General features: G+C 44.9%; 3 protein-coding genes across 8 annotated transcripts in view; 2 read left to right on the top strand and 1 right to left on the bottom strand.

Annotated features, from left to right (window-relative positions):
• Window positions 1–1,807: 1,807 nt before the first annotated feature.
• Window positions 1,808–4,155, bottom strand: rps20 (ribosomal protein S20). Its single transcript, XM_079361007.1, has 4 exons — window positions 4,003–4,155; window positions 3,062–3,161; window positions 2,808–2,881; window positions 1,808–2,025 (listed from the first exon to the last, which is right to left on the bottom strand). The coding sequence occupies exons 1-4, from the start codon at window positions 4,003–4,005 to the stop codon at window positions 1,843–1,845; spliced, it is 360 nt and encodes a 119-aa protein (XP_079217133.1). The 5' UTR covers window positions 4,006–4,155; the 3' UTR covers window positions 1,808–1,842.
• A 1,141-nt stretch (window positions 4,156–5,296) lies between these two features.
• anks6 (ankyrin repeat and sterile alpha motif domain containing 6) lies at window positions 5,297–20,950 on the top strand. 3 transcript variants are annotated; one of them, XM_079360968.1, is made up of 19 exons: window positions 5,297–5,915; window positions 7,390–7,608; window positions 7,693–7,891; window positions 8,083–8,233; window positions 9,039–9,083; window positions 9,175–9,379; window positions 9,452–9,558; window positions 9,969–10,120; window positions 10,278–10,515; window positions 11,956–12,005; window positions 12,105–12,299; window positions 12,390–12,552; window positions 12,637–12,857; window positions 12,949–13,141; window positions 13,997–14,064; window positions 14,209–14,325; window positions 15,223–15,307; window positions 15,404–15,489; window positions 20,897–20,950. In XM_079360968.1, the coding sequence occupies exons 1-18, from the start codon at window positions 5,593–5,595 to the stop codon at window positions 15,454–15,456; spliced, it is 2,784 nt and encodes a 927-aa protein (XP_079217094.1). In that variant the 5' UTR covers window positions 5,297–5,592; the 3' UTR covers window positions 15,457–15,489; window positions 20,897–20,950. The 3 variants fall into 3 exon arrangements, with proteins under 3 accessions (XP_079217094.1, XP_079217093.1, XP_079217092.1); XM_079360967.1 differs by having other exon boundaries at window positions 15,223–15,319; XM_079360966.1 differs by lacking the exon at window positions 20,897–20,950 and having other exon boundaries at window positions 15,223–15,319; window positions 15,404–15,731.
• Window positions 20,951–20,976: 26 nt separating this feature from the next.
• The window catches only part of ahrra (aryl-hydrocarbon receptor repressor a), a 74,494-nt gene continuing 69,949 nt past the window's right edge, over window positions 20,977–25,521 (top strand). For 2 of the 4 annotated variants that reach the window (XM_079360972.1, XM_079360970.1), the window contains exons 1-2: window positions 20,977–21,072; window positions 24,908–25,003. In XM_079360972.1, the coding sequence (XP_079217098.1) occupies window positions 21,017–21,072; window positions 24,908–25,003 (152 nt within the window). In that variant the 5' untranslated portion in view covers window positions 20,977–21,016. The other 2 variants (XM_079360971.1, XM_079360973.1) reach the window with 2 other exon arrangements.

The following is a 25,521-nucleotide window of genomic DNA, read 5'->3' as shown; positions in this document are numbered from 1 at the left end:
ATGTCAGGGTGGTTTGATTGTGCTGTTCAGCCTAATTCATGTAAGTCGAATGTTTAATGTTTTAGTACTAAATGAATACAACAGTTGCATAATGTGTAATTCTGTAATATGTGATGATCCATGTTATATTGTATGTTCACATTTAAAAGTTATTACTATTTGTTTATACTGCAATTGTTTGTATCATTGTAGGGCTCCTTCATCTCTGTCATTAAAGAAATAATTCGACATTGAGGAGTGTTTCTTCATTAAGGATTTTCAAAGTCTCCTATTAATAAATATAACACACCCAGTGTTGGAGCCAAACTATGTGTTGCATATTTTCTTTGTTTATATATGCAGTCCCTTTACTGGGCACTAGGGGGAGCCTGGGGAAGTGTTTTTTAAAGAGGGCTCCAGGTGAGGTGGACAGGTGTGTGAATGAGAGCAAAGCCTGAGAAGAGAAGGAGAAAGTGGATTTGTGGGTTTATTTAATTCCAATTGACGTAGTGGTTCGTCTTTTTTGTTTTGTTTGGTTTGATCATTTTTACAAGTTGAACAATAAATGGATGAATATATCCAAAAGTACATCAACAGCTTTCTTATGTTTTTTAAGAGCTGAGCACGCGTTTGACAAAAAGCGTCCACATTCAACACCAAAGTGGCCTTTCTTAACATAATAGGATTTGTTAAAATTGGTCACTACGCCCAGTTTAACACTCAGTTGATTCTCTGAGTTGTTGCCACAGATTCATGGCAACAGTTGCCGTCACGTTGTCGTTTTTGAGGCCGCTGCTGTGTTCCGGGTTTGGGATTGTTGCAGGTGTGAGTGAAGAGGGGCCCTACCCGGCTCTCGCACATCAGTGTCGTCAGATCCTTTCAATTCTGACGCTCTCGGTCCAGACACCCCTACTCCCTGCCTGAGTTTTGAGTAGAGGCGTGTTGTATGGGTCCTCCTCCTACAAAAAGGTCACTCAAGGTCATTGGAAGCGGCTGAATATGTGACACCGTACTTCTCCAGGAGACTCACCTCAGGTCACTTTCACTTTAAAGCTTTGCACGTCTTGTTTCTTTTTCAGTGATGTTTGAGATATGTGGAGGCAACATTTAATGCAGTGGATCCCAAAGACAGGATCACGAACCACCAGGAGGGGTCAAAGGTCAACGCTTTAAATATCCTTCCAAAAAATGAAAAGAATTCAGTTCATGAGACGGCCTCACTGCCAGTGTGCAGCTTTTTACACGTCAACATTAAGTTCTGTTTGTCCACTCAGACACTCCGTCTCACTTTTATTCACCAACATCCTGAGGACTGAAAATCAAGTTTCTGTACCTTCTTTGCAAATAAGAGAAACTTTGACCTGAGTGAGGTCGACCCTGGTGCTCGGGTTTACGTTTTCAGAAGCTGACCCCCCCAAAAAGTGTTTTATAACTTTGAAATAAATCACAAGCCAACCTGTGAGCAGATGACTAACATTTCTGTTTTCTCCTCAGCTTGAGTCTTCTTCAGTTTGACACCCGAGTCCTTTGAAGGGGCCGAGAGGAACTTTCATCTGGACTTAAAGGGAAATGAGGAGTTGACTCTTTGTATGATGAATCACACTGGAAACCTTTTTACTTTTTAAGAAGTCTGATGTAAGAACACATCTGAACTGCCTGGACCCTCCTCCCTGACTGACTGAAAGCACTTCCTGTTTGCTGCTCTGACAACATGCTTCACTTATCGCCAAGCTTTCTGGAGTCCATATATCAGTTTCTCTTACTCTCACCTCGTTTTACTATTTAATGAGCACGTTACTGTTCCACACAGAAACCACACAGTGAACACTTCAGTTTCGTTTCTTTATTCAATCGACATCGTCTTTATGCGTCTGCGATGGTGACCTCGACCTCTACGCCGGGCTCGATGCTGATGGAGGTGATCTGCTTCACGATCTCAGACGGGCTGTGCAGATCGATCAGGCGTTTGTGGATCCTCATCTGGAAGCGATCCCAGGTTTTGGATCCTTCACCACAGGGGGTCTTCCTGGTGGTGATGCGCAGAGTCTGGAGGAGAAACCAGAGAAGATTCATTAGACAGGAAGGACGACGAGAGTCCCTTTGGATCATCACTGCGTGGGTGGTTGTTTGTGTCAAGTTATTTAACCCAAATTCATGACGTGAGCCACGTCTAATGAGCACGCCACGATTCATCGGACTCAATGTTTATTTCGGCGCCGCGTTCTGATCTAAACTCCTCCCACTCTGCATGCAGCTCGGTTTGTTAAAAGTTATTAAAACAAATGTTTTTATAAATTCAAACTGATCAAAGTTCATGCTCCTCTCGTCCACCTGAGAGCGGTCGAGTCAAACTCCCCTCTGCACTCGGGAAATTAGTTTGAACCACAATGCATCATGGTACATATCAGATAGTGACCGTAGGTTGTACTTTTCTTTTCACAGTGCATTGTGGGATACGTCGAGTGGACTTTACAGGTATAACAATGCATGAATAAGGAGCGTCACGGAGGGGCCGTGGTTAAAGGATGCAGTGATCGACTTCCGAGGGAGTCACGGAGGTGAGATGGCGGGGAAGCATAGTGTGCATGTCGGTTTCTGTGGCACGCCGCTTCGCCATGCTCATCGAAACACCAATCAACAGTTGGGTGCCGCAATTTCACAATTCAACGCAGCTGCTGAAATAACATGTAGAACGGCGAGAAGATGGCTGAGTGTAGTTAGATCACTTTTACAAAATCAGCAGCCGTCACCTGTGCTCAGGTTTTCTTCCAGCTAATTCATCTTTATTCTCTTTAATAGAAACGTGTTGCACTAAGAAGCTCCTGTACCTTGGTTGGCATGCGGACGGGTCCCTTCACCTTCAGGCTCTTCTCCTTGGCCCCGCGGATCAAGTCTGCGCACACTGAGGGGCAGAAAAGAGAAAACGTAAACACCACAGATTATCAGAACAGATTTCACATCTCGCTGAAAACCTCGGCTCAGAATAGCGTATACAGTCGTCAGCGTTCATCAGGCTTGAATTATATCCTCATGGCTCGGGCGGGTTTTCATCTGGACCTGGACTATTTATGGGTTCACTCACCCTTCTCCAGAGACTTGACGTTGCGGCTGGTGAGGGTGATGCGGATGCGATGGATGGCGACCTCGGTCTCAACAGGTGCCTTACCGGTGTCCTTGAAAGCCTGCAGGTGTAGAAAAAAAACGACAGGGATGAAAACACTAACTTGACCTGTTCACTGACATAACACCACCTCCTCCATTAAAGCTAATGTAATTAATTAATTCAAGCTCATATTATTAAGCCATTAAAGCTAATATTCCAGTCAAGCTAATATAAAATCACTTTAATTGTAGTAAACTTAATTTGCAGCACAGAACATGTTCACCTGTCCTCAAACTGAGGATCCTTTCATAATACTTTCCTCTTTGCGTCCATCATTCACTTCAGTTATATTTCATTGACCATATACCAACAGGTCAAACCATTTAGTCACAAGACATAGTTATCTTTTTACTTCTATAATTATTTCTTTTTACTATGCAATATATTTTATATTGTCACAATAACCATTAATAATTGATGATGCTGCTACCTGTAAACAAGTCCTATCAAACAATGCAGAATAATGTTTATAGAAACTAATTTTAACTTTAATAATGTGACATGTGCTTAATTAAAGAAGCAGCAGCCTCATAAGAGTCCGGCTACATTTAATTACCGGTAATTGAGCTTCTTTTAATTACTTCTAAACCACTTTTTGAGAAGGCCGAACTGTGTAAATGTTTTAAATATATATAAATAATGTTCTCTTGATGAATTAAACCCTCATTAACCAGTGCTACAGCCTGTTTCTGTTACTAAAAAGGACAGAAAATGAACGCGATCTGGCGGGAGACGAGCTAACCGCGCTAACCAATCAGACTCCGTCATTTTTAACGGTTAAATTAAAATTCTCTCTGATGTCAAGGGTGTAAAAACACGAGCGTGATATAAAACAGAGATTAAACGCACAGTTTACGTACCATTGTGACTGTTCCTGACCGACTTATTCGGAGAGATTCAGACGAACAGCGGTGAGTCAGGTACGTGCGCTAACAACGTGGTCAGCCGCTCACAGAAAGAACGAGACAAGGCCAGTTTCCAGTATAAGTACTGAACATCCGGGTCTCTCATTCTTCTTCTTCTCCTGTTTTCGCCACACATACATACACTTTTGCCAACAGCGACACCAAGTGGCGACACCGGACTGTTCAGTGTTGTAGTTACCGACCATCACCACTAGGTGGAAGCATACCTGATACTTACCGACAGGCAACTCCAGCGCCAGCGGTGTTTGGTCAAGTTACACATGACGTCAAAGGTAAACATCCGGTTACTCTTTACAAAATAAAGCAAATATTGACTCCGCTGAGATTACTTAACTTCAACATGAGAGAAAAATAACTTTTTTGATATCCAGACTGTAAAGTGGAAGTTTGTGGTCCTTAGTACGAGACCAAAGAACGCTGAAACACTGCAGGTCCTGCAGGTCCCGCCGTCACATTCACACACTGATGGTAGAGGCTGCTGCAGAGTCCATCAGTATTAACTCATCCATTCATACACATTCACACACTGATGGTAGAGGCTGCTGCAGAGTAAAGAGTCCATCAGTATTAACTCATCCATTCATACACATTCACACACTGATGGTAGAGGCTGCTGCAGAGTAAAGAGTCCATCAGTATTAACTCATCCATTCATACACATTCACACACTGATGGTAGAGGCTGCTGCAGAGTAAAGAGTCCATCAGTATTAACTCATCCATTCATACACATTCACACACTGATGGTAGAGGCTGCTGCAGAGTAAAGAGTCCATCAGTATGAACTCATCCAGTATTTAAAAACAGCATTCTTCGGTATTTAAACTAACTTTAATCTTAGGTGAAAGGTAAAGGTGGACACTGACAAATTTAGGGTTGAGCCGTCCAAGAAGTCATTTAAAATATTTTGAAATGTTAAAAACGATAAAGTCCGTCCTTTCATTATCACCCTCACCGTAAAAAAAGAACAAACAATAAAGACAAAAAAAACCAGGTTAATTGTTCTTCCAATAACTCTTACAGTTAAGGAAATCCAACACAAGGCCGTTAAATACATGCATACGAATATTTTAGAAAACATTTTGGCGGTAAACATCTGATATTTATCAAACTGCCTTTCAGACCACTGACATTGGGACGTAAATGTCCTAAATAGCTCGGCTCTGGCTCGAGCTAATGGAGAATTTTTTCTTCTTCAGTCGCATAGTTCGCTGGGCTTTTATTCTGAAAGATGAAAGCGGAAGGTGTGTGTTGATGCGCGTGAGCTTTCCAAAATAAGTAACGGAACCGGGACAGCGGCGGCCGGTGGCCAGAAAGTTGTTGTGTCGAAACTGTGAAGAAATAAAAGTAGTTTATCAGGAAAGTAAAGACGATAGTTCGAGTTCTCTGGTCGAGAAGAAGAAGATTTGTCATGACGTCATGACGTATCAACACGAGCCGTTAGCGAGCGACGCAGGAAACGTTTGGACCGTTACCGTCCGTTAAAGTTAATAAACATGAATGGAGACAGGCTTTAACCGAAGACATGAACCTCGGCATCCCCGCCAACTCGCTGCTGCTCTTCCGAGCCTGTGACGAGGGGGACTATGACACGGCCCGGGGGATCCTGGAGCCCGGAGCCCCCAAGGAGTCCAGGCTGCGGTCCGAGGCCGGTTCGGAATGTAACACCGCGGCGGACATGATGTTGTCTCTGGTTCCGGTAGACTGCACCGACGAGGAGGGGAACACCGGCCTGCAGTTCGCCTCCGCCAGCGGCCATGAGAACCTGGTCCGGTTCCTGCTCCGGAGGGGGGCCTCGGTGGACAGCCGGAACAACTACGGCTGGACCCCGCTGATGCAGGCTGCGAGGTTCACACACACACACACACACACACACACACACACACACACACACATACACACACACACACACACACACACACACACACACATACACACACACACACACACACACACACACACACACACACACATACACACGCACACACACACACATACACACACACACACACACACACACACATACACACGCACACATACACACACGTACACACACACACACACACACACACATACACACACATACACACATACACACACACACATACACACTCACTCACACACACATACACACACACACACATACACACGCACACACACACATACACACATACACACACACACATACACACATACACACACACACACACACACACACATACACACATACACACACACACACAGACTTTTACATGTTCACTCACTTCACTGTGATAAATAAATACCCCGTATGTTGTGTTTATAAATAAATACCCCGTATGTTGTGTTTATAAATAAATACCCCGTATGTTGTGTTTATAAATAAATACCCCGTATGTTGTGTTTATAAATAAATACCCCGTATGTTGTGTTTATAAATAAATACCCCGTATGTTGTGTTTATAAATAAATACCCCGTATGTGACAGCCTGACCGGCACTCTGGCCCAGGGGCCACTCTGGAGTCTTTTGGGTCAAACTTGTGGGGCCCTCCGACTATGTTTCTTTAATGTCTCCTACAGTTAGATAACTCATCCTCTTTGTCTTTGTTGTCTTCTATTGAAGAACTTAATAATAATAATAATAATAATATAAATAATAAGATTGAGCACGGTTTGCACATTTTGGTCTCTGGTTTTGGTTTAAGGTTTGTCTGTCCTCAGTGGACCCATCTGGTCTGGGGCCCTGAGCCTGGTCTGGGGCCCCGAGCAGTGTCTGCACCTCTGAGCTCGGCGATGTATAACTGGCTTAAGTTACTATAAAGTACAATACAAGTTAGTAGTTATGACTTTTTAAGTGTTTTAAACTCTTGTTTCATCCTCTCGTTGTCAAGGTTTTGATTATTTTTCTTTTCTTCATGGTATCAGAAAAAGACACAATGATGAGGATACTTCCTGTGTCGTGAGTTCCTTTGAGAATTTATTACTGAGAAATTAAACTTTTATGTGTTCTTGCTGTTGAGGACAGTGAAAATGTTCCTGAACATATAATTAAAATTAAAGCATAAAAAAGTGTGGGACGTAGATGAAAGAGGAGCCGACACCTTCGTCCTCTAATTACAAATCACTGGTTTGGAAAAATCGAATCGAATGAGCCGATACTGACAGTCACATGATGTGTTCTTATTGGCTGATATAATGAGCCGATACTGACAGTCACATGATGTGTTATTATTGGCTGATATAATGAGCCGATACTGACAGTCACATGATGTGTTCTTATTGGCTGATATAATGAGCCGGCTGATTAATCGGTCTCATCCTGGCTCGTTCTTCTCTGTCCAGGTTCGGTCACATCACTGTCGCTCACATCCTGCTGGAGAACGGGGCGGAGATTAACGGGCGTAACCGTCTGGGAGCGAGTGTCCTGACGATGGCGGCCCGCGGGGGACACACCCACGTAGTGAAGCTTCTTCTGGAGAGCGGCGCCTTCGTCGATGACTACGATCATCTGGCCGTGAGCGCAGACGCAGTCTCTAACGGAAACAACAACAACAGCTGCAGGTTAGCGGCCGAGCTTTAAGCTCAACCTCTGAAAACGTCTGTAAGCGTGTTTTTAATCCTGGTCTGGGGCGTGTCTGTGGTCAGCGGGGGCGGTTACGGAGCTGCTGAAGGCTGTCCAGGAGGAGACGGCAGAGAGTTCATGGACATCATCGCTCTGATGGTGGCAGCTCAGCACGGACACGAGGCCACCGTACGCCTGCTGCTGGAGTGGGGCTCCGACGTCAACTTCTCCCAGAAGACCACGGGCTGGGGACCTCTGATGGTGGCCACGCTCAGCGGGAAGGTGAGACTTTATTTTAGAGCTGCAGCATGAACACACTTCACATCTTCAGTACTGTTCGAGTAAAAATCCAACTTTATTGATTCTTGTTGGACTCTACCTGTCTTATTTGTTTATTTCCTGTTTTCAGTCTAAACTAAACTAAACAAAGTGATGTCATACATGTAGTTATTCAAAGATTTGTTTGTTTGAAGGTGGCCGTAACTCAGCAGCTCGTGGAGCGAGGAGCTGACCCTGACCGAGTCAACGTCCTGTCCAAGACGCCGTTCGAGCTCGCCATGCAGCTGAAACAGAGAGACATCAAGGCGTACCTGGACTCCATCACCACCGTCAGACCACAGACAGGTGAGGCAGGTGAGAGAGGTGAGACAGGTGAGGCTCACCTCTCTGAGTCAAACTCAGTTTTATTCAATCTTAATGATGAAATACTTTTTTTTTTTTTTTTTTTGGAGGCTCAAACATGTTGTGAGTTCTCCTGATTCTATCCGGCTGCGTTCTCACGTTTATCAGCTGAGTCCTGACTGAATACTGCAGGTGTGAAAGCGCTGTGTGTGTGTGTGTGTGTGTGTGTGTGTGTGTGTGTGTGTGTGTGTGGGTGTGTCTTCACGACAGTTAACACTGACCTGAGAGTGAAACCAAGCGTGCCCGTTCTCGGCCTCTCTCATGTCTGTGTGTTCTCTTCATGGTGACTCTTCAGAGTTGGACGGTAGTTGTTACTGTGAGCGTAAAGCAGGAAGCTGAAGCAGCTTTACAGAAGGCCTGAAAGAAAACATGTGCACACAAAGCTTGTGGGCTGACCGAGGTCCAGGATCTAAATGAAGGACGACACACTGAAATAAAGTATTCATGAATTTACAAACCTGGCCAAGTGCAAATTTGTTTTTATCTGGGAATATCTGACAATAATACAACGAAGCTTACTCCTTTTCCTCCAACATCCTTCAGTGTTATTAACTTAACGCAGCGTACTGTTTGAGAAAAATCCCCTTCTCTCTTTCTCCACGCTTCTTCAGTTTCAGCTCTGTGCTCTGTCTGCACTCGGGTTATTTACGTAACCTCTCCACACTAACAGACGATAGCGAGCTGCAGTATGTGGAGCGACTCCAAGAGAACATCAGAGCTCTTCTCACTCCTTCTCTTTTCTCCACAGACGACGACAGGAGGAGACCGGACGTCTTCAGCGCCCTCAAGCTGGGTGAGTCACTTCAAACATTTAACATCCACAGGTTTGATTAAAAAATCACCACGTATTTTCATGTATCATAAAAATGTGTTTGATGTTTCAGGGAATTCCCAGCTAGTCAAAGAGATTTTGGAGGAAGATCCGACTCAGGTGAATTCGTCCAATCAGGAGGGAGCGTCTCCACTCATGATCGCTGCGGTGAGCGGTCAGTTAGAGGTGGTGCAGCTGATGGTGGAGAAGAAAGCCGACATCGACAAACAAGACGGTGTCCACGGGTGGACGGCTTTAATGCAGGCCACTTATCACGGGTGAGAAGGCGCTGCGGGGGAGACTTCAGAGAGCTGGAGCGTCGCTGACTTTCCTCTCTTTGTGTTTTCCAGGAATAAAGACATCGTGAAGTATCTGTTAGGTCAGGGGGCGGACGTGAACCTCCGAGCGAAGAACGGATACACCGCCTTCGATTTAGTCATGCTGCTGAATGACCCAGGTACCTCACTGTCCAGTCAGTCTTTGTTAATGACGAGCAGGCTCCTGATTGGCTGTGCCTGCTCCAGTTACAGGACAAATGAAAACGCGGCTTGATGCCGGTGTAGGTAACACATCTGCTCCTGCGTCCTGCGTCTGCTGGTGGCGTTACACGATATGATCAAATCACAGCGTGGACGAGTCAAGCGTGTGTTACCAGCAGACGTCGTTACAAACTTTGAATATTGGCGTGCTGAGGCTCTGTAAAGATGTCCTCATGTGAGTGCAGATCTGTCATGATCTGTCGTCATGTCTGGACTCTCACATGATTTCATCTTTTCGTGTGTACCGGGTCGAAGTGACCCGTCTGAGCGTCAGCTTGTTTGAAGTCTTGATAGTTTGTCTTTGTGCATGTCTGGATTTGTTTCACAGACACTGAGCTGGTGCGCCTGCTCGCGTCCGTTTGTATGCAAGTGGACAAAGACAAGTCGAAACACCGCGGCCGAGCCTTAATGACGCGATCAAAAAGCAGACAGTCGCTCAACAACGTCCCCGTGCCGCCTGATGACAAGGGAGGCCTGAAGGTAAACTGTTACGATCCGCACCGTGAAGTATGATTTAATAATGTCGCCTAATAAAGTCAGTTTGTCTGTGATTTAATAAGAATTAATAAAAAATAAGCAGATTTATGAACTGCTTCCTCTAATCAAGACTTGTGTGTTTGGCTCCTCCCCCTTTTAGTCCTGGTGGAGTCGGATGTCAAATCGGTTCCGTCGGCTGAAGTTGACTCACACCCTGAGACACGGCCTCTCATCCAACCGCCTTGCTCCGTTTCCTGACGATGCTGAAACGTCATTGGATGCCACGATGAAGGCGGAGAGGAAACCAGCGGCTGGGTCCAACGGGGCGCTCGCACCGAGTCCAGCTCTGGGAGGGAGTGACCTCAGCAGCGCCTGGGCTGTGAAGAGCAAAGATGCTGGTGAGACACAGTCAGTGTTGTTACTGCAGGCTGCACATGTTTTGAGTAAAGGACCAATCAGAGAGCTGCTCTCTTCCTGTGTGATCATGAAGGAAACCTGCAGCAGCCAGTATGTCCTCCTTCTAACTTTAGATTCTGCTCCTGAATGCTCTGGATTTGATTGGACCAGAGAAGGTAGGCGGGGCTTTGAAGGTCGTTTTGGACGCCCCTGGGTTTGCCAGATATGAGAGCAGTTATCAGGTGAACAGGTGTTGCAGCGATGGAAGCGGGCAGTGGAACTGCTTCAGATAGAAGTGATTGTACCCGAGCTAAAAAGCCTCTGCATGTTTCTAATAAGCTCCAGCAGCAGAAAGCTGCTCAAACTAGGATCAATGTTGGAGATGAAACATGGAGAGAGGTTAGAACGCAGAAAGCTTTACAGACCCATGCAGAGCTGGCTAAACACTGAAGCTACAGTGTCCTCCACATGCAGAGCTGGCTAAACACTGAAGCTACAGTGTCCTCCACATGCAGAGCTGGCTAAACACTGAAGCTACAGCGTCCACCACATGCAGAGCTGGCTAAACACTGAAGCTACAGTGTCCACCACATGCAGAGCTGTGTGAGAGGAGGGGGCGGAGCCAGCTCTCTGTGATGATTAGAGTTCAGACTGCAGTACTCATTTTAAACACTAGGGGGCAGAGCTACCGACTGCTCCTTTAAAGTGGAGCTGGACTGGTCTTACACCTGAATGAGGGTTTTTAGTGAAGACAGATTTTAGTAACGCTCCTCTTTGATTGGTGACTAGCTTTGTTTGCTTGAGCTAAATGTCTTTAATCCCATTTAAATAAATCCCATTGGGGATTTTAACTGAATTAAGACATGTGATCATGACAGCAGCTTCCTGAGAGTCTGTTTTTTTGGCTCATCAGTGAGTCAGTAAAGTTTTTTCTCTGGAGTGAGATCCAGTTCAAGCAGAACTGAGCGCCCTGCTGTGTGTTTATTCTCCAGACTGACCCTCCTGTGCTGCTCTCTCCCTCGCTCAGAGTTCCTCTCTCCAATCTGTGACTTTGTTTTATTTGAACTTTTTCCCACTTTTTTCCTCTGGTCTTCCTTATGAAGCTGCAAGCTCAGCAGTACATATTCACCCTTAAATCAGTAAACAGGAAGAGCTCAAGTGTGCCGGACCTTCAGACATGCTAAGTGTGCATGATGGCTCAGTGGTTACTGCCCTGTGTACGGAGGCTGTTCCTTTTAAGCCAGCGGCTTCGGGAAGAATTCTTCCTGAATGATCCGGATCAGATCAGATTGGTTCATCTTTCACATCGGGACATTTGACTGAAAGACTTGGGTCTTAAATTGTAACTTTTAGGGTCAAACGTTGTGATTTTTTAAATTCTTTAATATGAGTTTAGAAGTTGTGTTAAAACGCTGAGTGATCAGACGTTGTTGTTTTTTCAGGTCTTTGCAGAGCGACCTCAGAAAAGGAAGACTTTCTGATAACTACCATGGTAGGAGGATTTCAAAGTATCGGCCAGTGTAATGATGTAATGATGTCTGTATGTGTTTTAACCTGTGTTGTATGAATCGGGCTTTTCCGGCTCTTGTAGCTCAGGAGTGGCGCTCCTTTGACCCGACTGCCCAACGACAAGCTGAAAGCGGTGATCCCTCCGTTCCTGCCTCCGTCCAACTTTGAACCGTGGAACTCAGACCGCTCACGCCTCCTCAGGGAGGGAAAGAGCGAAGCCCCCCGCCTGCCAATGCCCCCCCAGAGGAAACTGAACAGCAGCGGAAACTCCGATATTGTGAGTTGGAGGGAGAGAACGTTTTTATTCAGGGTCAAATTTTGTCATCATTCAAACATCTTTTCATCTCGTCTGTCTCCTTCCTGTCAGACGTCCATCAGTCGTGTGGGCAGCAGGTCCATTAAGTTTCCGAGCATCTCTAAGGGGCCCTCGTCCTCCTCGCCATCCAACTCTGGACATTACCACTCCCCCCACTCCTCGGGAGGCTCCAACGGAGTCGCTGGGATCAACCGGGACTCCCACAACAGATCAGGTTTTTACAAACAGAGAAATGCAAACAAGACCTGAGAAACAAGGTCAACAAAGACTCTGACCTCTAACCTCGCTCTTCCACCAGGGGGCAGTGCAGACAGCGTGCTCTCACAGATCGCAGCTCAAAGGAAGCGAGCAGCCGGTCTTATAGACGTGAAGACTCAAACTGCAGAGAAGCAGCAGAGTCAGACACAGAACACACCGTCCATCCCGTCCTCAGCCTCCGGCCTGCCGCTGCCCGACATCAGCCTCCCTGACATCCACTCCCACCCCAGCCTGGTGACCTCCGACCTCCACTCCAGAAGGGTCCTTGTCTCCTTTCCTAGCATGGCTCTTGTAACTGGAAATGTTTCATTCCGTGTCACTAAACTGGGGCTTCCTTTTTATTCCTCTGCAGAAGATGGAGCTGAAGAAGAGACCTCAGTCAGGAAACTCTTCCACCTCCAAGAGCACGTCGCCCACTCTCACTCCGTCTCCGTCCCCGACGCCGAAACCTCCCACTGGGCCGGGAGACTCTCTGTCCTCAGCCTCTTCACATCCTCGCTCCAAGAGCAGCGGGGGCTCCAGCAGTGGGACCATTACTGATGAAGGTGACATTTACACAGCTCGTTTATCCAGGAAACAACTTAGATCATAGACGAAGCTCCAGGTAGAGTCCTCCGTAACATGTTGGTTGTCATGGTGATCAGTTAGAAAGCTTGGAAACGTAGATGACGGGGAGGAGCATTGATTGAATTAATCATAAATGTTTGATGATGTTCTGCTTACTATGAGTCGGGATAATTTACCGTCCCAATAATAGAAGACTGTGAAGTTAAAGATTTGACCACTAGATGTCACTGTTGGTATCGGACGCTCGCTGTAGATGAGGGCTGAAGGTTGTAGTCCTCGTTAGAGCGCCACTGAAGTCTGTTCAGAGACACACGAGGAAACAAACGAGCTGCTCACAGATTATAAACTCTTTAGTAATCCCTGAGGGTAAATTCTGGTTCTCACTCTGTTAATGAAGAGAAACACACAGGCCTGGATCTCTCACACACACACACACACACACACACACACACACACACACACACACAAGCAGGACCTGTGGACATGCACAAATGGAGAGATGTCAGAGTGCGGCGGCTGCCCCCACTGGAACCCCCTTCCTGAGCTGTGGGGGTTCAGTGCCTTGCTTAAGGGCACCTCGGCAGTGCTCGATAAGCAACCTGGCACCTCTTCAGCTACCAGACCATCTTCCATATTTTGGTCCACAACAGGACTTGAGACTGAAGACAAATAATAACTGAAAGATTCCTTATCGTGAAAACACCGATGCACCTCTCGCGATTTGTTTTTCAGAGTACGGACGTGAACCTCGACACCTCTGAATCGATTTTTGACCACGATGAATCTTTACATCCCTGATTATTAATTGACTGACTGTTCTCGTGTTTTTCCAGACGAGCTTTCTGGTATCTTGAAGAAACTGTCATTGGAGAAATACCAGCCGATCTTTGAGGAGCAGGAGGTAATCTTTGAGAGTCATTATAAAATCTGTGTTTAATGTCGAGGAGGAGTTTCCTCATTGTGAAAGAAGCTGCATCACTGTGTCGTTTGTTCCTCTGCTCCAAATACAACGTGTGTAGTTTGATTCTGTTTTCTCCTCCTTCAGGTCGACATGGAGGCTTTTCTGACTCTGACAGACGGAGACCTGAAGGAGCTCGGCATCAAAACAGACGGACCCAGACAACAGATCCTCGCTGCCATATCCGAGCTCAACGCTGGGAAGGTGTGAATCGATTTAACTCCTGCATGACACGTAGCATGGCTTTGGTGTGTTTCCAGGGAATGTGGGGCTTGAAAGCAGGGTCGGTCATTTCCTCCAGATTTACTCTTTAACGTTCTGGTTGAAACTGTCTTTAGGTCCTGACAGACATGAATAACTCAGGTTCTCTGAAAAAGGAAAAAAGTAAATCCATCATCTGTATCAGTTTGTAAGTCTGCAAAAACTTCAACCAATGTCTGCCACGAGGTACCAATCTGATGGACCAATCACAGGCCTCCCTGTCTCCCTGCTCTCTGATGAACCAATCACAGGCCTCCCTGCTCTCTGATGAACCAATCACAGCCTCCCTGTCTCCCTGCTCTCTAAAGAACCAATCACAGTCTCCCTGTCTCCCTGCTCTCTAAAGAACCAATCACAGCCTCCCTGTCTCCCTGCTCTCTGATGAACCAATCACAGCCTCCCTGTCTCCCTGCTCTCTGATGAACCAATCACAGCCTCCCTGTCTCCCTGCTCACACTCAAAGCTCGTCACTGATGACGGAGTTTATACTGAGAGTTTACTGACCGCTGAATGAGACAAGAGACGACGTCGTTTCTACACGATGAAGAGATGAGCTGAGGTCACCTTCTGGAGGAACGGCGCGGCAGTATGTAAGTGAGGGGGCGTGGCTTTAGAGGGAGCACAGCGAGTAGGGGGCGTGGCTTTCTAAATCATGCTAGTTTTACAAAATGACCAACCCTGCCTTTAAGTTCTGTAAACTGACTTCACGGTTGCCGACCTGTTTATCTCCAAACGATGTAAACATTGTGAGCCATCAGAGTAAATATCAGAATAAACTGAGACTACAATCAGAGCGTCTTCTGAAAACATGACGGGTTTATGATCGTTTGCTTTCATCAGGGACGAGAGCGGCAAATCCTCCAGGAGACCATCCATAACTTCCAGTCTTCCTTTGGCAGCAGCGCCAGTAACCCACGGCAACCAGGTGAACCACGCTGTGAGTATCAAAGTTTAAAACTCAGCAGCAGCTCACACAACATCCCCGTCTTTATCTGACCGTCTCTCCTCATGTCTTCCTCAGCACCAACAGGTTGGATGAGACACGATCAGGTGCGATCAGCCAACAAACGCTAGACCCGATTAAAAAAACCAGGAAGTCCACCAAAGGTACCTAGAATAAGAATAAAGTGCAGGTGACCACTCGTCAAGGCACCGATGACATGGAGTCGTATGGACGCGTCCTCTCGCACTAACTCGGTCAGCTGGGACGCTGCAGCAAAACGACCACCAGACCCAGAAACCCGACTTAAAGGACCTTCCAGGACTGACTCGTGTTACCGTAAAGCAGAGTCCAGTGACGTGTGACACTTCAGATTTGTTGGCGTGGTGATCGGGTTCACGTGGGTGACACACAGACTGGAAAGAGAACGTGAAGTTATTTATCTGGACAGAAGTTTACAGGAAGTATCTTATTCTGTGTTGCACAAATACTCAGTTTAATCTGAATTTATAAATCAAAACACCATTTTATGAAATAAAACAAACTAAATTAGAGTTTGAGGGAGCGACTTTCAAACGATAAAATTAATGTTTCTGTCGGTGGCGTCTTAAAGACTTTATTATTAAACTTTAATCTGAGCCATGTGGAGCCTGTACGTGGATCAGAGGTGAAAACTCGAGCACTTTATTCATGAACTGTGTTGAAGAAAGAATCTGGATGAAGAACAAATTAAAAAAAACTGAAGAAGCGGGGCGTCGGGCTGTGGTCCACCGGACTGATGGGATGGGTTCGAATCTGACCTGTGGTTTGTTTTACTCTTTCCCCTCCCTCTCTCTCCTCCCTCACATAAATAATTTAATAAAATAAAAATGATTTAAAAAAGTCAAATTGGTGCTCAGGTTTAATAGTCAGGCTCAGCTTTATCATGTCCAAGACCAAAACCAGAACTCTCTGAGAAAATCATTATCTTCTGTACAGGGGGGCGTGTCCCTCACTTAGACTCTAACACCGTAACTATGAATTAATTTAATTTATTTGTTGTTTTAGAAAAACTGATTTCAAGTACTTCAACACTTCCGCTTTGTCTCGTGGGTGTTGAAGATTGTTTTTGTAATTCGTCCTTCTGGGGCTCTTCAGAGCGCGGATCCAAGAATGAAAAGATAAAACCTGTTTCAGCCTTTAGAGCTTCATCAGCGCTCGTTACACCCGACACATCTCATCTGATGTCATGCCACCTTCTCTCCACAAGAGGGCGATGAACTTCTCTGGATGAGTATGCTGCTGCTGTCGGAGAACAGACAGACTCAGCTGGTCTGCTGCTAAGGGGGGCTATAGTGAGTTAAAGTTAAAAAAAAAAAAATCATCGTTTCAGAACTTCAGTTTCTAGAGCTGCTTTAACATCTTCACTCCTGAAAATATCCAGATCCTTCCAGGAAGACTGCCCCTGAAATCTGTTCACATCAGCACCTCACAGCAGGACCTGAGGCTATACGATGCTATATGCTATACATAGCATTGATGTTAGGAGGAACAACATCCTGATGAACAACTGGAGCAGGTTCATTAGTGCACACTCACATCAGTGATAAAATACTCCGGGTCTGTCAGGAGAAAGTCTGCTGTTTGCGTTCACACAGTCTTTCAGTGTTAAAACTCAGTAAATAAGTTTGATGACCTCTGAACTTTTTGGCAGTTCTTGGAAAGACGCTGTGGAATAGTTCTTGAGAAAATGTGGGACAAAGTGAGGGAATAATATTTAAACAAAGGTCACTTATTGTCCTCATAAAGAAAGAGAAAATGTTTTCTCTCATGAACAGGACGGCTGGTTCATCCTTCTGAGCAGTCTGAACACACGGCAGGACGACCTTATAAGGTTCATTTAACACGTCTGCCGTGTGAACCAGCCGTCACACAACTTCTTTAACAGACATGTTGGGGATTCCTCTCACTGAAGTGTCTGATCACACGTTACACACACACACACACACACACACACACACACACACAGACCCCCACCACACACTTCATGTGTGGTATACAAATCTGATCTTAGAGAAAACACATCTACAGACTGACAGAAGTGCCGTCTGACAACGTAAAGAAACATTCGCTCGTTACACGTTGGTGTTCGGCCTTCTTCTAAATGTTAACGTGAGATTTGGGGCGTCAGTAGTTCAGTCTGTAGGGACTTGGGTTGGGAACTGGAGGGTCGCCAGTTCAAGTCCCGGCACAGACCAAGTCCGGAAATCGGTTTGGTAGCTGGAGAGGTGCCAGTCCACTTTCTGAGCACTGCCGAGGTGCCCCTGAGCAACGAATCCCAAAACTGCTCTGGAGCGCTCGCTGTGGGCAGTACCCTCACTCTGAGAGTGTATCTCGGCCTGTGTTCATTACACAGAGTGTAAACTGAATTTCCCCCCGGTGGGATTAATAAAGTATAAATTATTATTTATGGTGATCCTCGGGAAGCGTGTCTCCCTCCAGCGGTGGCCACAGAGCGCCTTCATCAGTCTGCACAGTGAAGCTCAAACGTGCACAGTGAAGCTCCGTGTTTACACCACCGTCCTCGACGGCTCCATGTGAGCGAGATGAGCTGAAAAAGTGCGTTTGTTAAAAATGACATTTTTTCAACCCTTCGCAGCAAAAGTTCAGAAACACAGACCCTCCCCCAAACACGACCAAATAGCAACACGGCACGGCGTGGTGGAAGACGTTATTGATGACCTGGATGAGGAGCGGGGCCGACAGGCCGGCGACAGGGTTCCTGTAGAGTTTAATGAAAAGCATCACTCAGTGCTCTGCAGACTCAGATTTTAGAAAACGCAGGAGAGATGAAGACATTTGGAATATATTATCATCGCTGTGGCATGTGGGCAGCACATGGAGTGAGTCATTGGATTTCCTCCTCATTGATTTCCCTCACAGAAGGTTTTGATGGATTGAATAGTAATGATGCTGTTTGTTTCTGTCAACACGGTAGTCCTGTTGTAGTAAGAAACCTCAGAGTGACTCAGATAATGAAGAAACGATTGTCTCAAAGTCCACGCAGTCCTGCAGCAGTGAACGCTCTCTGCTCAGAAAAACACGCCAGGTGGACACGGGGCCTTCAAACTGCAAGAATTACACACCGACCACTTTTACTGTCGTGTTTGGCCACGAAACAAAAATCACCAATGTGTGCACGCGGCACTTCCTCCTCTCTCATGTCACGCCGGAGTTTGTCCAACATAAACGTCTTCTCAATGCGTCTGAGCTGATCAGTGGACAAATACATCGGTGCATCGTTCTGGAGATTCAGTGTTTGTAATAATTAACAGACGTTAACCCCGTTATTCTGGGGTTAGGCTGTATTATAGTTCCACACGTTTAATCTGACACACGGGTTTCAGTAAAATGAAAGGTGTGACTTGAACGAGGTGATATCACATGTTTCAGGTGAGCTGTGCACGCTGACTTCCTGCTCAGTGAACAGAGTCTGCAGCTGTTTTTTAACATTTCTAGAAATTTCAGCGAAGTCCACCTCTGAATGTTTCCAAAGTTGTTCCTCACACTCGTCCCCACAGCGGGAAGCGAAGCAGAGTCTGACGCTTTCATATCAGTGTTGATTGAACTTTATTGTCAGATATGGTCTGAAATGTGTAACCTTGTGTAACCTTGTGAAAACGGACCCTGTATGTACGGTTCATCGTCTGTGTTCAGAGCGTGGTCAGGACCCGAGGCGATGCAGGGAGCCAGCCTTGACATCATTCTTATCGTAGACTGATTCTGAGTCTTTGCATCGGTTGGACTACAATCTAAACTATCCTCTGTTTTCTTTGCGTTGATCTCCAGAGCGTGTTTATCACTGCATGGAGCCATTTTGCTCGCAGCACGTTGGTGGAGTCGTGAGCGTTAACAGAAATCTGAGCGGTGTCGTCAGAGTGCTTCAGAGTGTTTCAGACCGACAGTCATCGGTGAAAGAAGTGAACAGCACAGGAGTCATGACACAACACGATCAACGCCGTGAAACCTTTAACACTGAAATGTAAATGTGCTGCAAAGTATCGGCGGGTCGGTCTCTCGAGATCATCATGAAACGTTCAAAAAGATCCCTGAACATGAACGCATCCGAGAATCATCCCAAATGATTTTAGGATTTAAGCTCTGAACTTGACTGGAGTAGTTAACCGTGTTTTTTATGCTGCTGTTTTCTGTCAGGTGTGTGTGTGTGTGTGTGTGTGTGTGTGTGTGAGTGTGACTAGATTTAAAGTTGCAGTGTGTCAGCTGTGAGCTTTTTCTCTCAGATTTTCGGGTTTCTTCTCTGAAAGCTCGGGCGCTGTTACCATGAAATTCACTTTGTGGCCATCGGCCTCTGGCTGTACAAGCTGGCGCGGTTTCCACATGTACATAACCTAGGGCAATGGCTTTACTGCAGTGTGTGTGTGTGTGTGTGTGTGTGTGTGTGTGTGTGTTGTGATGCCTTGTAACGCTCAGACTCAGTGATTTAGTGGGGAGCAGGGATTGCAGAGTTGAGCCCTCTGGAGCTTTTCTCTGCGAGCACACAGACCGCATGTTTAACTCTAACCCACCCTGCCTCTCTCACTGCAGACCCCTCGTCCATCAAACTGTGTGAGCTTTAAACTGCTGTTCATTAAACACTAAGCAGCCTGTCCAACTATCATAGCCTTGTGTATTGTTTGTGCAAACGATGTCCAAACAAGCAGTCGCTGCCTGATCACTGTGCACATTCATCCTCGCTCAAGTGACTCAGTCGCTCTTTTCCCAGCATCCTCAGGGTTACACAACACTGTGTCCCATTCGCTGCCTCTCCGTCCCCCTCTCTTTCTCAACATAACCACAGCAGTTTACAGAGAGGAGGACAAACTCCACCTGACCTGTGAGTAAACCCAAATCCAAATGTCAACAAAAGATAATCCCAGCAGAGTCCTGAAACACTCCTCTCCATCTCCAAGTTGTTGATGCAGCAACATGTGACATGAAAACATGAGCTTGAGGTATTTGTTGTTGTTGCATTTGGTAAAACTAACGTCTGTGTGATTCATGTCACATTAAACAGAGCATGCACACTTTGTAAATACTGAAAGGAGAGAAGAAAAAGTGTGTTGTTTTTTAAACATAGTTTGGGGTCTTTGCGTTCACACATGCAGCTCACTGTGAAGGTTCTGTTTCCCAGCACAGTTCAGCAGACGGCTGTTCTGCCATGAGCCGGGTCTGTGGAAGATTTCTGAAGCTTTTTCTTCTGTGACAGATAAAACTGGGCCGGTGTAATATAGCAATAAGTAAAGTGTTTTTATAAACACAACGATGAGCACGGTCTTTGACCTGCTCTTTGTTAATGCTAACAGACAAACGGTAAGCTCCTCTACCTGCTCTTTGTAAAGTGTAAAGAGAAAACAGCTGTTATGAATTGACACCATACAAATAAAGATTGATTGATATTTGTGTAACACAAGACTTTGAATCAGGCACAGAGGATGACATGAGCATATGATCCAGAGTGACATCAGTTGTAAACACTAGCAGATCACTTTGTCTCATAGTGATCATTTTCTGTTTGCTAACTGTTTGTCTCTGCAGGCTTTAAAGCTCCAAATTTCATCATCTCATTTGTTCCTGGACTGCAGAGCAATCAATAAAACGATCCCTACGACTGGTGGGTCACTTTGACCGTGTTCGCTCCAGCACTGGTGAAAGTGGATGAACTGCATGAACGGTTGCACCACTGTTTGCACTACTGACATGACTGAACATGTGTACGTGAACATGCACGGTCACAGTACTTCCTGCCTGACCTCACACGACCTACTGAACTGGTGTTGTCCATTAAGATCTCTGTGCTGGAATGGATTACGCTCCACAAATCCTGACATCATCATTCCTGCTTAATGACCACAGCAGTTAAGACGATGACCTCTCCTCCTGCCCCGTGTGTCACTGCTGTCACCTCTGTTGACTTTCAAAATTCACCATTTCTTCTCTCATATTCGTTTGTGGTCTATCTGTGCAGAAAGAGACGGCTGTTAGCTGAGCGATGAAGCCGTCTCTCCATCAATCGACCTCCCCATCAATAATAAATGACCATTAGAATCAGACGTGTCACGCCTCTGCACACTGACTTCTTAATCAATGAAAACCACATCAGTGCACCTGGCAGATGGCTGTCGGTAAGTCCTACCCATTATTATGAAATGCGTATTAGGCTTCCCGCACACACACACACACGTGCAGTTTACACACATACACAAGTGGACCAGAGCATGCACTCACTCACTCACACATACATGGTTGCGTGCGAAGGTCTGCCCCTGCAGAGTTAGCACTGCTTTAAGCCGGGGCTAATCTGGACGGCAGCTTGAATGGGGTTTCTGGTGGATTTGCATCGATACCAAAGCTCCCCGCGGCTTTAATGGCAGCCACTGACGGTGTTAACGGGACCCCGGGACCTTTGCAGATCCTCAACTCCACCTGTCACAACAAACAAAACATCACCCCTGATGGAGGCTTTTAGACTTGTACTTAATCTGACTGGTGCACTTAATTTAAGGTGGTGGAGCCACACTGCAGCTCCACATGTTGTCCCTCCATGCTGTCTTTATGAGAATTACAAGATATTAACTGAATGTGACAACTTAGTCAAAGCCATTTATAATCAACCAGGTTTAATCTATAATTAGATAAATTACATAAGTGGATATGTTCAGACCTGGATGAGAATTAAAATAGTCTTTAGTCAGCTGTAGTAGACCTGTACGTTGGGTTCATTTTATACATCCTAACTACATTTATATAGTGAGTAAAACATACTGATGTTTTGATCACTCAAAGCTCCTTTCTTCCATCTGTAGGTGTACGTGTGTGCCATAACGTGTAACACATCACCACCACCCGGGGATCCTCTACCATGTCATCTTTATTTAAAGAAGTGGATCCCAGCCATAAGCAGGCATCACTAAGTACACATAAATACACAATAAGCATGTGTGCACGCCGGGGGAACACTTGCTTGTAGTGTGTGGATTTGAACAGTAGGGTGCAGTGCAGCAAACTACTACACTGTCAAACTGTGCAGATAATATTCTCACTATTTCTGTTGACGCAATGGAAAGACACTGTGTAGGGAAGTGGTTTACTTTATTAGAGTTTAACAACAGACAACTTATAAACAAAAAATATATTCACACCACTTACTGATTAAAAACACTATTAATCATAATTTATTCACGCCGTATAACACATACCTTGCATTTTTTATTTAAACATTGTGCACATTCAGTAAGATCATGTGAGCCAGGTGATAATGGTTCTTATGCTCAGTCACTTTTTAATTATTTTTACAGCAGCAGAGGTTTTTATTAATGCAAAGATAACTCAGAGGGGAGATCTTACATTTTGCAGCAACTGGTCTCTTCATGATAGACTTAAATATCCCAACATTAAACAGCCTCAGTGTGAGGAAACATTACAGCACATACATTAGTAAAAACAGCACATACAGTCACACGGCACATTTTAAGTCACTGTTATCTTTAAGTATATAAATGTTGCACTGTAAATAAGCAGCTACTTTATATCTCAACAACCAGACTGTTCAGGGTTTAATGTGATGACAGAAGAACCTAATTCTCAAAAATAGAATTTAATTCGGACATGTGGAGATTTCACTTTAAATAAAATCCAACCCTCAAAATCAACGACACTCCTTTTCTACAGACTGTAAAAACGGATGAAAAAAATACAAATATAAATTAATCTTTTAAGAATTAAATTAGGTTTTTTAATATTTTTTAAAAACCATATTGCGCCTCGCTTCCGGTTCTCAAATTCAAAATAAAGCCTAGAACTGGACTATCAAGCTGTTGAAATTGATTAAATTAAAAATAAACACAAATTAAACTATGTTTGAATAATTTTCAATGAACAGAAAAGTATGTTTTATGCACATTCATTTCAAAATAAAATATTAAGGTCGCAGATACAAATTATTTTTACGCGGTTCTTCAGAAAAGTATATTACTAGTTACTAGTACTAGTATATTTACTAGTCCAGCCACACTCACAGCAGCTTTAACATTTATTCCAGACACTGAGGAATCCTAACACGTTATATTAAATCCAAGAATTATTCATGTTTTGTTTTGGAGGAATTATATTTTTGCAGTTTGTGCGGCGCGTGGCGAAGTTTCTAAATATTCTTCCGCACGAGCCAGCTTGGTTTCCATGGTTTCATCCACTGAGTTCATTTAAAAGAAGCAAACTCCCGTCCGCGCGCGCTGTTAGTTTTTCGGTTAACGGCTGGTTATAAGGAGCCGTTCCGGTCCGCGAGCCCCTCCGGTCCCTCCGGTCCGCGAGCTCCGTCGGACGCGGGCAGCCTCGATGTGTGAACGCAGAGATCTGAGCCTCAGCTGCCCCTCGCGTGTGATCCCTCCCCTCGCGCTGCTCACATAATGTGCGTGTGTTTGTGTATGTGTGTGTGCGCGTGCGTGCTCCAGGCTCGGGCTAGGCTACTGCTGCGTTCACGTACGCCTCGTAAATACCACAATTAATCACTCGATTATTAAAGCAAAAATAATCAAAAGCCGTTTTTTAAAAATAGCTCTTACAGGTTAGGGACGCTAAGACAATAAATACTTATTTTAATTTGTATTTATATAATTGTATTTTTTATTGATTGTTGTTTATTGATTTTATGATTGGACGTTTCTAAAATGAATACCGAAGTGGCAGCGTCAGAGCTTATCAATTTACGCAAAAAAATAAACCATAAAAATCATTGTGCTGTTATATTGTTTACAATAATGTCAATATTGCATGTAAAATTATTACACATATATAACACATGCAGTCCTGTATAAAAGTAAAAACCGTTATATGAATAAACAGAAAGGCCTTGAAAGCAGCATAGACTGAGCCTCTTGCGTGTGTGTGTGTGTGTGTGTGTGTGTGTGCGCTCCGCTGTTTGTGAGGCACAGAGTTGCGTGCGAAGAGCTCGACATGTCATTCAGAGGAATCCGCCACCTGAAACGCGAGGAAGTGAAGGCGACTCAATTGGGTATAAAGCATCAGCCAACATCTGCCCCGAGCAAAGCTGATGAAAACATCAGCTCGGAGCTCGCGCAGGACCTCCGCGCTTTATTTGATTCTCTCTCCTCTTGGATTTATCATTGTGCTTCACCGAGCCGGTGCACCGGGAAGACGCATCTCTTTTAGTGAACTTCACAGAGTGACTCCACACACAGCACTATACTGGAATTAACTCGCACCCACCGAGATTTCGGGTCAGTGTTTTTTATTATGTTCATGTTGTGGAATTAATGGCATTATTAATATTTACAGGAATGTAAAATATGGATCAGAGAAGTTGCATCATGCATCCTTGGAACTTTTCTTATCATTTTGAGGCTTTTTGTCTGATCTAAATATTCTTCAAATCACTGTGTTAACTTGTTTGCATTCATCCTAATCAGGGTTATTTCACCTCAGTGTGTGTGGTGACAGCGTGCAGCGACCCGTGTGGACATGTTTTTGGTGTAAAGTTTTCTGTCTTTTAAAGTGTGTGTGTGTGTGTGTGTGTGTGTGTCTCCCTCGCAGGAGCGCACCTGTTACCTCCACGGAGAGCAGGATCATGATCCCTCCAGGAGACTGCATGTATGCGGGCAGGAAGAGGAGGAAACCCATCCAGAAACAGTTAAGAAGCTGCTTGTTATGTTTGTGAAATCAGTGCATGTTGATTCAGAGTTTGCACCTCAAATTATAATTTAAACTCACAGAAGGTTCTGATGGTTTAAAATAAAGCCCAGTTTAAACCTAAATAAATAAATACATGTTGCTTTATGTAAATTCATATTTTCACTTGCATGATTTGTTTCCATAATTAAAACTATTACCAGCATTTATAATCATGGAGTTGATCCGGCCTCACGTGAATGCAGTGAGTTTATAATCAGCACAAAGTTGTTGCTGTTTACTGTTTTTACTTTTCATGTGTGTGTGTGTTTACAGTCAGAGATTACGGGTGTGTGTGTGTGTGTGTGTGTGTGTTTTCCGCTGTTTAAGGCGTCTCTGCTTGAAGTTTCAGTGGGTGACTTTCTGTTTTTTGGACAGTGTTGTCAGCTGATGTGATGAATAATAAATGCTGGAGGTTATATAAGATTTGGGGAGGTGGTTCTTATTTAACGAGCTCTTATAAAGTTTTCATGTTTGTA

This window comes from Symphodus melops (assembly GCF_947650265.1).
Source record: "Symphodus melops genome assembly, chromosome: 14".
NCBI classification, from domain to species: Eukaryota; Metazoa; Chordata; class Actinopteri; order Labriformes; family Labridae; genus Symphodus; species Symphodus melops.
This window is presented reverse-complemented; position numbering and strand designations above follow the sequence as displayed.